Genomic DNA, 13,709 nt, shown 5'->3' on the forward strand with positions numbered 1-13,709 from the left:
GAATGAATAAAGAAAAAATAAATAAATCTTAAAAAATATACTAAAATATTTGAAGGCCAAAGGGGAAACCCAGCAAAGTTCCAGAAATATTTTTAAAATTTTTTGTAATTTTTAAATTAAGAAAACTTTCCCAGTGTTAATGAACTTAGATCAGATTTGTTTTGAATTGTCTCAAAAAGATAAAACTCCTCAAAGCTCTTGGCGAATTTACCACAGTAATCCTGCAGTGATTCTGTTTTGTATGAGAGTGATTTGGTTTTGAAGGTATTATGTACCTTCATCATTTACTTTTTTAGCTGTACAGATATGAAGTTGTAATGAATAAAAAAAAGTGAGGTTTCTTCTCACCTGCAGAAGAGGGTCTTTAAGATATCTTCCAGGGTCTCAGTCAACTCTCCAAGGCTATGACTAGTTTTGAAGGAGCCTTCTTGGAGGCCAGGTTTGGAAAACAGAATGGAAAAGCCTCTTTCCAAATAGAATTAGAAGTTGCCTAACCCAGTGCTCTAATGGGCTGCCAGTCATGGACAAAGCTTTCAGAGAATCAATGGGTAAAAGAGGTCCTTGGTGTGGGAAACACCACACTTACGTTTTGTGACTGGACCCTCTAATTTTTTTTTTAAGATTTATCTTTTATTTATTTTTCTCCCCTTCCTCCCCACCCCCCTTTGTCTGCTCTCTGTGTCCATTTGAATCTGTGTCTCTTTTTGTTGTGTCATCTTGCTGCATCAGCTCTCCGTGTGTGCTGTGCCACTCCTGGGAGGACTGCGCTTTTTTCACAAAAGGGCAGCTATTCTTGCAGGGTGCTCTCCTTGTGCATGGGGCTCCCCCATGTGGGGGACACCCCTGCGTGGCACGGCACTCCTCGTGTGCATCAGCACTGTGCATGGGCCAGCTCCACACGGGTCAAGGAGGCTCGGGATTTGAACTCTGGACCTCTCATATGGTAGGTGGACGCTCTATCCATTGAGCCAAATCCACTTCCCTGGACAATCTAATTTTACAAACATTTATTCAAAGTGCCTGCTATGAGCCAAGCTTCAGATCTGTTTCCTCTTGTTTATTATTCTGTTCAATAATGAAAATATCCATGTAGGGCTGAGGCAAAATGGCAAGAGATTTGCCTTAGTTTCCCTGACAGCCTTGGGTCTAAGTGGCTTTCCTCTGCTGTTCAAGCCTGTCTCCTTCAAGCCAGGGCCTTTCTTTGATCCCTAATCCCAAATGTGCTCTCACTGCTGCCTGGTGAGCCAATTTATTCGCTAACTATTTCATTCTTTCTTCACTGTCCTCAAACTTCTTCCAAGCTCCCAGGCATGCCCAACTTATCTCATGCTTCACTGAGTAAATGGAAGCCAATGATGGGAGTTCCCTCTTCCCAACAGTGATTCTACGGGCCGCCTTCTTCCTCATTACCTTGGAGGGCGTGTCCCTCTTCCTAAAGGGCCAATGCCTTTGTGTTGAGTTCACCTCTCTTCTTGATTTCTCAAAGACTTCCTTCTTTTATCACCCTTTTCTCCTGTTTCTTCAACCTCTCTTTCCTCAATTGTGCCAGTCTTACCCATACATGAATGGCAATCTGCTCTCTCCTCCCTTGAAAACAAAACGAACAAAAAGAAACAAAAACAAAAAACCTCCTTGAGCCAATATCTCCTTCTAACTACTTGAGATTTGCCTACATATATTGAATTCCTTTGCTTAGCTCATATTCTCCCTTCAGACCATTACAGTGTGGTGGCTTCGGCCCCTACCCCTCCATCACACCTGGTTTGCTAAGGTCACCACTGACCTTTACCTTGCAGTGCTCCACAAACATGCTGCTATCTGTGGTGGTTTGGAGTTATATACCCCAGACAAACATGTTCTTAATCTTATTCCATTCTTGCGGGTATGAACCCATTGTAAATAGGACCTTTTGATGAGGTTACTTCAGTTAAGGCGTGGTCCAAGTGAATCAAGATGTGTCTTACTCCAATTACTGAAGGCCTTATAGGAAAAGCCACAAAATTGAGAAGCCAGAAGGAGCAGCCAGAAGCTGGAAGTCAACAGAACCTGGGAGAGAAAGGAGAAGCCAGGAGAGGCTGCCATGTGCATTGCCATGTGGCAGAAAAGCACAGGACCAAGGATGATTGGCAGCCAGCGCCAGAATACTACAGTCTTCTGGGTGTAAGCATTGCCTCGATAACACCTTGACTTCGGACTTTCTCTTAGTCTCAAAACCATGAGCTAATAAATTTTCATTTTTTAATCCAACCCATTGCATATATTTGCTTTAGCAGCCAGGAAATTAAAACAACATCTCTAACTTCCACTTTGCAGCCCTGTTTGACTTGTTGACTGCTCCTTCTTGAAACAAGTTAGGATTCTGACTTTCAGGGAACCATAGTCTATTGGGTTTCCTCTTCTCTTTGTGAATGCTCCCATCTTAGGTTCCTTGCCAGCAGTTCTGTTTCTACCCACCCTGTAAATGTCTTCTCTTCTCCCTTTATATTCTCTCAAATAATCATATCCTTATCTCTGGCTCTAAATATCATCTATATACAAAAGATTTCCACATTGATGCTTCCATCCTAGACCTCCTGGTAGCTTCAATCATGTATGTATACCATATCTCCTTGACAAAGTAACTTGGTGTTTCACAGTAATCTCATACATGCACAAACATACATGAAAAAAATAGAACTGATATTCACCAAACTTTTTTCGTCTTCCCCCCACAATATCCATTCCTTCTTAAAAAAATCTCATCTCAATCCAACACAATTGCTTAACAAGAAACTTGGGAGTCATTCTTGGTACCTTCCTTTCTGTTGCTTTGCCATCCAATTCATAAGCAAGTCTTGTCAACTTAGTATCTACAATATATCTTGAATCCATTCAATTCTCTTCACATTTACTGTCATCATCCTGGGACCACATTCTCACTATCTCTCTCCTGATCTCTTGTAATAGCTTCCAACTGATTCTCCACAGTAAGCTAGAGTGATTTTTTCAGAAACAGATCAGATAGACATATCTATGAAAGTAGATTAGTACTTGCTTAGGGTGGGGTGGGTAGGTGGTAGAATGGGGGAGAAGAGGATGATAGTTAGAGGGTAAATGGGATTTCTTTTTGAGCTGATGAAAATATTCTAAAATTGACTGTGGTGACAGTTGCATATATCTGAATAAACTAAAATTCACTGAATTGTAAATGAGTGAGTTGTATGGTATGTGCATTATATGTTGTATTAGTCAGCCAAAGGGGTGCTGATGCAAAGTACCAGAACTCTGTTGGCTTTTATAAAGGGTGTTTATTTGGGGTAGAAGCTTACAGTCACAAGTCCATAAGTGTAAGTTACTGTCCTCACCAAAGTCTGTGGTGGAGCAAGATGGCTGTTGGTCTTTGTGAGGGTTCAGCTAACCTCTTCCTCCGAAGGCTCCGTGGTCCCAGCTCCTTCTGATCTCAGCTAGAGGATGGCATAAGACTTTGTCTCTCTCCCTGGGGCTCAGTTCTTTCTGGGCTTAGCTGCTCTGGTCTCTCCACCAGGTCAGCTGTAGACTATCAGGTTCTCTCTCTTCCTGGGTCCTCTACTGTGCTTATGGAGCTGTCTCTCTTCCTCTATGTTCTTCTGTGTGTTCACTTTCTGGGGCTCCAGCATTAAAACCCCAACTCTCTCTTCTGCTGTGTGAGTCCCTGCCCTTGAAGGAGGCAGGCACTCAATGTCCTAATGATGTGGCCCAATCAAAGCCCTAATCATAATTTAATCAAGTAAAAGTGAAATCTCTGAAGTTAATGCAATCTAATACACCCAGAAGAACAGACCAGTTTACAAACATAATCCAATATCTCTTTTTGGAATTAATAAACAATATCAAATTGTTATATATGTCAATAAAGCTGTTTTTAAAAACTCAGATAAAACCATACTATGTTCCTACTTAAAATCTTTTGTTTCAGTTTGCTAAAAAGCTGCTGGGAGCAATATACCAGAAATGGGTTGGCTTTTATAATGGGAATTTATTAGGTTAAAAGCTTATAGTTCTGACGCTCTGAAAATGTCCGAATCAAGGTATAATCAGCGATACGGCCTCTCCAAAGGTCAGCTGTAGATGATCAAGCTCAGGATGGCATAATGTGGCATCAACTTGTCTCTCCTGGCTTCTCTGCCTCTGTGGCTTTTTAGTCCTCCATTTATAAAGGACTCTAGAAAGAGGATTAAGACCCACACTACGTCCTGCAATCTAATTAAAGGCCCTTAACTGAAGGGATCTAATCAAGATCCCATCTACAATGGGTTTACAGGCACAGCAATGTGTTCACTTTAAGAAGAGGATTTTCTGGGGTTGACAAAAGGCTCAGACGAAGACACCCTTCAAAGGATTCCCACTGAATTTAGTACAAAATCCAAATTCTCTGAGACCTTTTATGACCTTGTCCCTGACCTCTGTCCACCTCTCACACCCTGATCTCTCCACAGAGGACCTTCTTTAGCTTCTAAGAACTTACCAAGCTTTTTCCACCCTGGCAATCTGCCTAGGACTCTTTTCCCCCCACTCTGTGCCAGACTAATATCCTTCAGCTCACTTCCTCAGAGACAACTCTGTGTCCCCCATTCTATACTGGTTTCTCCTGTAATTTTCTCTCGTATAACTCAGCTCTTCCCACCATAGCATTTGCTACAGTCCGTAATTACACATTTAATTGTATTTATTTATTTACCATCTCCCCCACTGGCTGTTCCAAGAGACACAGCACAGAGCGCCGAGGTCAGGGGCGGGTATAGAGTAGTCAAGGTCTTTCACCCTTCTACTCTCTGTCACCTCCTACCTCAAGTCGATGTTCTAGCAGGAAGGCTCTTCCAGTGATAATACCTTAAAAGAGAAAAACAAAAACACTACAATACTCCCCAAATCTAGATTTTATAAAAACCAGAAGACTTTGTTTTACAAACATATAAATTATTTTATTTACAAAGCCATGTTACAAAAAAAAAAACAAAAAAGCAAAAAAAAAAAAAAAAAAAAATACAATCGCTCACTGGAGAATGTCTCCAGGCCTGGTGCTGAACCACGGCAGTATCAATAGATACATGTTTATTCTTTCCTTTTTTAAAACTGTAAGCCATAGAATTTACTATTTACACCTACTTTAGACATTTATTCTGCTTACAAGATCACAGGCATGGAATGAATTCTATCTGATAGTGCTAATACATAAAGGTGCGGGACAAAGAAGGAAAATACTTAGTGTTACAAAATATGGATCATAGAAAAGAAACCCACTCCCCAAGTGTGGCATTTGTTTAGAATGATTGGACATGCTTTCTTCAAAATTTTTCTGGAAAAGGTTCTAAAATTGGTAGTAGGAAAGGACAATTGAGCAGGTGCAAATTCTTGTCTGTGCAACAACAGTCATTTAATATACCCCATGACGGACCAGCTACGTAAAACCCACAGAGTTTTGTTAAAGTGCCATGGGCCGACAGCATAACAAAATATAAGGTGTAAATAGAAAATTTCTTTTTTTCCTTTTTAAAACAAGAGTTCACTGAGAATCAGCAATAATAGAATATGCTGTATAAACTATTCTCTACAAAGGTTGATCAGTGTTATTTACAATTGGTACATTGATACAAAAGAAGGCATACAAGTTATCCAAGTCGCGCTTTTTTTTTTTATGGCTGACAGGTCTATGCATTGCATTATGCTTAACAACCGGAGCTTCTGAGCCTCTCAGGTTGGAGACGAGTCACGAGATCTTCAGGCAATAGGGGGCATGTGCAGTCAAGGGGCGGGAAGAGAAGGCCTGGGGGGGGGTGCGGAACAGAAGTACCCAGAGGTTATCACCCTAACGATGCTTCATAGGCTGGTCCAGTTACCTCCATTAACACAAACCCAAAGAAAGCCTTTTATTTGCATTCCGTTTTCCAAGCTGCAAGTTTTTAATACATCAGTATAAAGTAAAGCTGTGGTCAACTGCGAAGGAATAAATACCGTGGGTTTTCCCTTTTTGCTCAGTTTTCCAGAAATGTCACCACCGTGGTCAGAACTAGTGGAGCAGCATTCGGTGGGGAGCCTCTTTATTCCAGCTTCCGACTCAAGATGGATGTTGAGAGCTAAAATGTTTAAAACGACTGCATTGCTCCGTTAGTCCCTGTCGAGAAATTATTTCTCAGAAGCAGCCACTTAATCTCACAACCTTTGTTTTCCCTCTTTGAGTATAGAAGTTTTTAAATCAGAGAGTTATTTTGTTGCTGAGATTTGCTTTGTTTTCACTCCTGCAAGGTTTACAACTCAAAAATAAATTATAAAAAACAACAGACTTCTAAATTCGAACAAGACAAAAATTGTGCAAAAATAACAAAGATATGTACATACTTTTCAGTCTGAAGAAATGTACAATAAAAACGTAATTCAAAGAACATTTTAAAAATATAAACATTGCTTAAACTTTCCTAAGTTTCATATTGTTTTCAGAACCTACTCTGGTCAGTTAGCTCTGTAATATAGTAAAACATAAATTATTACAAAATTAACACTATAAAAATTTACTTTAAGAATATCTTCTAAACTTTTTTCAAAGGGTCTAACCTTGTTTATAATTTCTTAAACATTTATAAGTCTTAAAATCTGCCTTAACCTTTCTTTAAAAAAAGAAAAAAGTAACAATCTTCCCTTCAATTTGCAGTCTCTTTTTCCCAAGACAAAATAAACCAGCATATTAAGTGCACTTTTAACACTGTAGAAATAAAAATGAAATCATATGAACTAATGTCCTGGTACCTAATAACTCCTGATTTTTAAAAAAATCTCCATTTTATATTAAAAAAATTTAGTGATCCTATAAGAAACACTGTCAGTGCAATTCCATTAATGCAAATCACTCCGTTTGCCTCCCGTCTTTGAAAATTCCAATTGTGTAATGAAACTTCAACAGTAGTCTGATCTTTGGGTTGGGGGGGATGGGAAAGAAAAGGAAAACTTCTGGGTGGGGATGGGGGCTGTGCCTAGCTGCAAAACTAGCGTTCATTTCTGATTTAAGGATGAAGCAAAATCTCCCAGTATCTCTGCTATTTGAAATATTAGCCAAATGTCTTATACAAAGTTACATGATCAATAGCATAGAACCCTTATTTTATATTGTGAATTCCTTTCCTGGTTAGGATTCCCTATGAGCGCTATGACATTGCTGTTTCTTTCAAAACTCCAGTGTGAATAGTTTTACGGCTCCAATTTCTCTTCCAGCCCTTCCAAATGGTTCCTCTTCACTAAGCGGTGGCTTGTAGCTTACCTCTGAAGGGCGGGGGGGACTCTGATGACCTAGAGCAAGCTGATCTATGGGTGTGCTGATTTCACACGACTCTGTGGCCCAGGGCATGGAGGGGACTGGGAAATGCTAGTGTTTATTCCCACTCGGGGCTTGACACATACTTTATGGAAGTCTCCCCCTGGAGACCCTTCCTCCTCCTGCTTTCTCCCTTTTTCCCTAGCACTGGAGGGCAGCTTGAGAAGCCTCAGCAACTGTCACGTGCCTCCCTGTGCAGTGGCTTCCTGGTTTCCCCGGGAATCTTCCTTCTCTGGCTCACCTAGCTTGGATCTTGCACACTGGGCCATGGAAGGGGTTAATGTAGAGTGGATTCCTAACAAGCTCAGAGGTCCCCGGCTCCCACCATCTTTTGAGATACCCCCTGCTCTGCTTCCTGTCTCCCTCCCTGGCCCCTTCCACCCCTGGCAATCATACAACCAGACCCTACCCCTGATCCAATATATCCTTTCTGAGCTGCAAGGCTGGCCAATGCCATTGGGTAAAGAACATCACTAGATGGCTGCTCTTCTCAATTTTGCCCACAGCATTGCAGTCTTGCCCTGGGGGGAGGGCAGGGGCAGGAGAAACCTGAGGAGGGCACCTGCCCGCCCTCCAGCTCTGGGCTCCCAGGGCACAGGCAGCGGCTCGCACTCCTCACCAGCAGAGGGCCCCCCAGCATGCTGTCGAGAGGGGAGCTGGTGAGGGCCAGCTGCTTCCGATGGGGGGTGGGAATCCAGTGAGAGGCAGGCGGGAGGGGGGGAGAGGCAGGGGGTGGGACAGGACAAGGGAGGAAAGGGGCGTTGCAAGTGCAAAAGTTCAAGAGTTTCAGAAGATGCCAACCCAGAACTGACATTCAGCAATGTCTGCTCTTGATGGCTGGAGCAAAGTGATGGTGCAGTAGCGGCATCAGAAGCTAGAGCAGTAGGAGAGTGGTGTAGCTCAGTGGTTGAGCACCTGCTTCCCTTGTGTGAGGGCTTGGGTTCAGTCCCCGGTACCACCTCCTCCTCCAAAAAAAAAAAGCTAAGCGGTGACCCCAAATCTAGAAGTATGTATAAACTGGTGGCAAGTGAAAGGAAAGACAACGGAAACAAAACACTGGTACTGTTTTCTGTAAGTCTCAAATTCACTTTTTTTTTTTTTCCTTTTTCTTTTTCTTCAAAACTAAAAATTGGTCAATTAAAGAGAAGAAAGGCCAGAGCCACAGGTAGGGCACAGGAAATCGACTCTCCCGCAGTGCCCACTCCCTCCCTCTTCTTCCTGCCAAGGTCCCCTGGGATGGGATCAGGTGGCCAGGAATTGGTTTAGAAGTGGCTTCACAATCTTGTTACGGAAGAGTCCTTATCCTGCCCGTTCTGTTTGTGGTCTTCTAGGAAAGAAAAGAAAAGAAAAGCTTGTCTCAAAACCATACATTTGGGATTGCTCACGAGAACTTAGTAACCGAGCCTCAGTTTTCTCATCTGTAATAAAAGGTTAATATCTCACTGCCTGCAGAGGGCAAAGAGCAGCTGCAGGGAGCAAATGAGATGATGGATGTCCAGTGCTCATAAAAGGGAAGGAAGCCACAGACCCCAGCAGTGGGGAAAACACAGGGCCGAAGGCGGCAGATGTGCACAGGATGCCTTTCTCTTTAGGAGAGAGAACAGGGGTCACAGATTTGCCTTCATGTTTTTCTCCCTATTTATTTACCTTTTCCTACATAACCTATAGACGTCATGGCAAATTATCAAGGGGGGGAAGTACAGTGTTGGGTTACACATCGAGGCTTTGGGTTCAAGTTACTTAGCCTTGGCGCTACATCCTCATCTATAAAATGAGGATAATCATTTTGTGTCTCAGAGGGTGGTTCAAAGGTTTCACTGAGATAAAGTGCGCTGAGGGTTCAACAAGTGGTCATTATTATCACAACGTTTGTGAAGGCCGACGCCAGCATTTCAGGTCTCGAGCTGATGTCCATGGCGCTACGGGCACACACCAGGCTTGTTAGGGGCGAGTATAGTCTCCGGGTACAACCAGCAACTCCTGCAGGAGGCCTGCCCTCACACAGGCAGCAGACTGCCTGTGCAAGACGTGCCCGCCTCCCCAGCATGCGGGGTCAGACGCAGGTGCTCGGGCATGGAAAGGCCTATTGTGACCTTTGTCAAGGATCTGGAGCAACACAAGGTGTTTTCCTATCATCTTCACCCCAACACTCGGCCAGATGTGAGAAGACCCCAAAGGGCAAGATGCAGGCAAACACACACTTTGTAATTTGGTGTCTGCAGAACCTACAGCACATCTAAGGCAACAGAACAACATAGCCCTACAGATACATTTTTTCCCCAATCATGTGTGAAACATACAAACCATCTCCCTCCCCTTTCTGCCCGCCCTCCCCTTGACACACAACCTGCACTTTCCACTGGAGTTTATAAAAACGCCACGTCTAACCACCGTAATGCCCACCACATTGTGACTGGGCCTGCAGCTCACTAGAGGCCTCTGAGAAAGCACTGACGGATATCTGCCATGGGCCAGGCCCTTTGGCCAACATCCTCTCGTTTAATTTTCCTTAGGTGATAGGCATCAGTTTTGCCATTTAACAGATGAAAAAACAGGCTGAGAAAAGGCAGCTGTCTAGGGTCATAAGGCTGGTAATAATGATAGTGGTAAGGGAGTAGTCATAACAGTAGTTAACACCCCTTGAGTTAACTACAATTTAACAAACGAGAACACGGAGGCATGGAGAAGTAACCTGCCCGAGGGCATGCAAATAATAACTAGAAGGCCTAAGATTGGAAGCCTGGGAGCCATGCTCTTGACTGCTACACCAAACTGGAGATGAGATCTGACCCCAACTCTCACGCTCTTGCTGCTGGCTGATGACCCTGTGTACCTTTGCACCCTCTCCCCCATAACTTACCTGTCGGTTGTGTCCTGGGCTGGATATGCTTGAGGGACTGGATTGTGACAAAGCTAGGCTGCTATTTTTCCCAACCTGAAAGACACCAGTGAAGCCCTACTCAGACACACAACTCGTAAAGGCATGTCGCTAGGGGAAAGGAGAAGGGCTGCCCAATAACGTGCCTCAAGTCAATTCGCAACTGCGTTTCCATCCGAAATGGCAGAGAAAATGGTGTCCTGCTACTGCCCCTTTCATTCCCAGAGGGAAATGGGGAGGAACTCCTCATTCTGACTCCCCAGATGTACAGAGTGCAAGTTTCAGGCATGAGGACAAAGGTTTCTGGTTAGAGGACCCTCCCCTGGAGCATCTAACTCATCCGAGGCTCAGCTTTTCCACCTGTGGCCAAAGGGGCACACAAGCTCTTCTACCTCTGAATCTCAATCCCAGACCCATCTTGTTTCTAGCCCAGACTCCCCTGGCCGAGTGGGCACAAAAGCTTGGGTCTTTTTCTGGGCCAATTTTTCCTGCCAGGAGACATGGCTCAAACTCAGCTGTTCTTCAGGCAAAGAGCCAAGATGGACCTAGACTTCCCCCACCCTACCCTGAGCTTGCTGAGGGCAAGGCAGCAAGTTTTGCCTGAGGTGGGTCCCTGAGATGGCAGTACTGAAAGGGGCCTCCTTTCTCTGAGGCAGGTGCTCAGACAAAACCTGCTACTCAAGGGCAGCCGGACCTATAAACAGCCTGGACCTTAACCTGCCATTGCATGAAGACATTTGCCTTATAGTCGGAGTCTTCTTGTTTTTGTTCCACGTAACACTTTTGTGGCAAATTCTGGCTTTGTGCCTACCAGGTACAATTAAATGGATTCCTAACTTGTCCCCAAAGCTCATATTCATCTTACCAAGTCCCTTTCCCAAATGCCTAACAGATTCAATGCAGACCCAAAGGCCTTTCGCCTGTCCCCAAAACTTGGAAACCACCAGTGATGACCCTGGCCGAGCCTTCTCTTGATGGCCTGGGGACAAGCACCCAGGTGCCATCTGCATTCAGGTGCAGGTTACTTGACCCAGGCAGTTATTAAATTCATCGTTTTTTGTTCGGTTTGTGTTGATCTCCTTCCTGATGAGCACTCTCTGGTAAAGGCTGGACTGCTCCATGCACCACTGGTGTTGGCTGAGTCATCATTTTTACTAAATATTTCATATGATCCCACAGATGAAAGAATCAACAAAGCATCATGTGCTAATTACAAGGTACCTCATTCATGGCCTAGAGGTTAGGATCCCAGAATCCAGTGCCTAAAGGAGTGGATTTAAATCCCAACCCTACTGTCAAAGAGCTGTGTGACTCTGGGCACATTGCTTAACCTTCCTGTGCCTTTACTCACTTATCTGTAAACTGGAGATTATTGGGTAGTTATTAAATGAGTTCATCTACCTAGAGTGCTTGGCAAAGAGCCTGTCACATAAGTAACTGTTTGCCACTAGTAATTTATCTAAAACGGATGGGGCACGATAGCCTTGCTACTCACAGTATGGCCTACAGACCAGTTCAGTGGCACTCCCAGGAGCCTGCATGTTAGACCCCAGACCTGCTGGCTCAGAACCTTTTAACAAGACCCCCCGGTGATCTGTGTGCACATTCACGTTTGGGAAGCCCGGGCTCCCAAGAGCACCCGGAGACCTGGAGGAGGGACTGACCAGCAGTGTAGTCTCAAGGTAGGGCCCTGTGTGTCCTAAGCTCCTTACCCCCAACTCGTGGGTCTGTGGACACGGCATGGCAGGTGCGTCTGTGCCTGGTGAGGGACCTATGCCTTCCACTCATCGTGGCCTTGGTTTATGGCTCGTCTGACCCTAGTCCCAAACTTGCTGCTTCTCGTGTTGACTTGTGATTTGTGAATCCTCCTCAAGATTTTCTCTTTGTGAGGTTTCCACAAGTCTCATAAACAATGGTATAAATTAGTAAGATGTCTTTTTCACATCTGTTTCCCATCTCATCTCTCTACCTTCCTCGCCCCCAGATGGGGCTGGGCTTGGGGTCTGGCACTCCTAATCAGACGGTCACAGACCTCAGCTGCTGCTGTGGACACCGTGCACAGCCTGCCCTCCCCGATGGGAGGCCCGGGCAGGTGGGTTCTGTTTCACTGACAGCCCCAGGCTGGGCTCCTCTCCATCTCTGCTCTCTCCTTTACTGCAGAGGTGAAGAGAATCTGGGGTGGGGTGGTGGGCTCTACTAAGTTCTCCCCAGCCTGAGAAGGAAGCCCAAACTTGAGGATCAGAACAGAGCTCAAGGGAAAGAAATGTCGGTTCTTTTTTATTGCACCACCTTTCCCCAGGTTTCCTTACAGTACGCTCTCCTATTTGTACCATGCCATGGAACACTTCTTAGTCGGCTGGTGTGAGCTGCGTGTTTCCCTTTTTTACGAGAAGGAAAGAGTTATATAAGGAGGCAGGCAGCGAGGCAGCCACCTGGGGGCTGGTCCTACTCTCCCGGGGTGGGACCCCAGGCTCCTCATCTGATGTGCCTGGCCCTCAGGTCCTTCCTGAGGGGATTCCTGTAGACCAGAACTCTTTAATGGAATCATCCTCAGTGCCTCAAGATAAAGTGGACTGGGGAGCTTGGAATCTCTCTGTACCTCAGTTTCCTCATCTGAAATGATTTTACCAGTGGCACTGGGTTGTTGTGAGGGTTAAATGAAGGAACATCTGTAAAGTGCTTAGAATAATGCCTCATATACAGTAAGGGTTCTAGGAAGTATTAGTTAAATAAATAAACTGGTCTCAAAGTAACGGGGAAGATGGCAGATTAGAAAAACACAGGACTCTCTTCTCTCCCAGGACAGGCAGAAACAGCCTGGAAAAAAATGTTCTAAGGTTTAGGACACCATGGGAAGGGTGGACACCACCCAGGACAGAGAGGGACATAGGAGAGAAATCTTGACAGAAAGACGGTGAGTAGAAGCTGCAGCTGCCAGCACCCTTCCCTCACCCTACGAGCAGAGGGGGTTGCAGGGATCCACCTCCCCAGGAAATGGGAGAAAGAAGGATGCAGCTTAAGGTTGACTCAGCTTTTGGCCAACAAATTTGGTCTGCTGTGTCCCACGAGCAATTCCAGGCCATCTCACCATTATGTGGGAACCCGCAAAGGACTAAAGAGATCCCACCCTCTTAATCACCCTCCTTACTGACAGGGACTGCTTGTTGAGAATGCAGAGGGTAGTGGAATATTTCCTACCCCTGCAAAGGGAGGGGGCTGCCAGAAAAGTTTGAATTGGGAGCCTCTAAACAGCCTCAAGGCAGGAGCCTCTGTCACATTGTTGCTGAGAAGGCTGCCAAAGAGCACCATCTGCTGGTAGACCCAGGAAGTGCATGTAAGAAAATTAAAAGTAAATAAGTGAGAGGCTTTTTCCAGCCTTTCCAAACTCCCTCCCCAAGGCCCTTGTTAGTGGAACTGCAACCCATTACTGGGTCCATGGGTCCCAGATTTGAGGAAGTAACAGGGACAATCCTAGAGACTTAGTACAGGTTGAACCAAGATTCAACGGCA

At 44.9% G+C, this 13,709-nt stretch overlaps 1 protein-coding gene across 7 annotated transcripts in view; it reads right to left on the reverse strand.

Moving 5' to 3' along the window:
• Positions 1–8,386: 8,386 nt before the first annotated feature.
• ATXN7L1 (ataxin 7 like 1) overlaps positions 8,387–13,709 on the reverse strand; it is a 247,129-nt gene continuing 241,806 nt past the window's right edge. For 5 of the 7 annotated variants that reach the window (XM_004448789.4, XM_004448788.4, XM_071215209.1 and 2 more), the window contains 2 exons: positions 10,182–10,256; positions 8,387–8,648 (listed from right to left, as the gene is read on the reverse strand). In XM_004448789.4, the coding sequence (XP_004448846.1) occupies positions 8,607–8,648; positions 10,182–10,256 (117 nt within the window). In that variant the 3' untranslated portion in view covers positions 8,387–8,606. The remainder of the gene's footprint in view (positions 8,649–10,181; positions 10,257–13,709) is intronic. The other 2 variants (XM_023592521.3, XM_071215208.1) reach the window with 1 other exon arrangement.

The sequence above is a fragment of the Dasypus novemcinctus genome, chromosome 5 (assembly GCF_030445035.2).
Source record: "Dasypus novemcinctus isolate mDasNov1 chromosome 5, mDasNov1.1.hap2, whole genome shotgun sequence".
Taxonomy (NCBI): domain Eukaryota; kingdom Metazoa; phylum Chordata; class Mammalia; order Cingulata; family Dasypodidae; genus Dasypus; species Dasypus novemcinctus.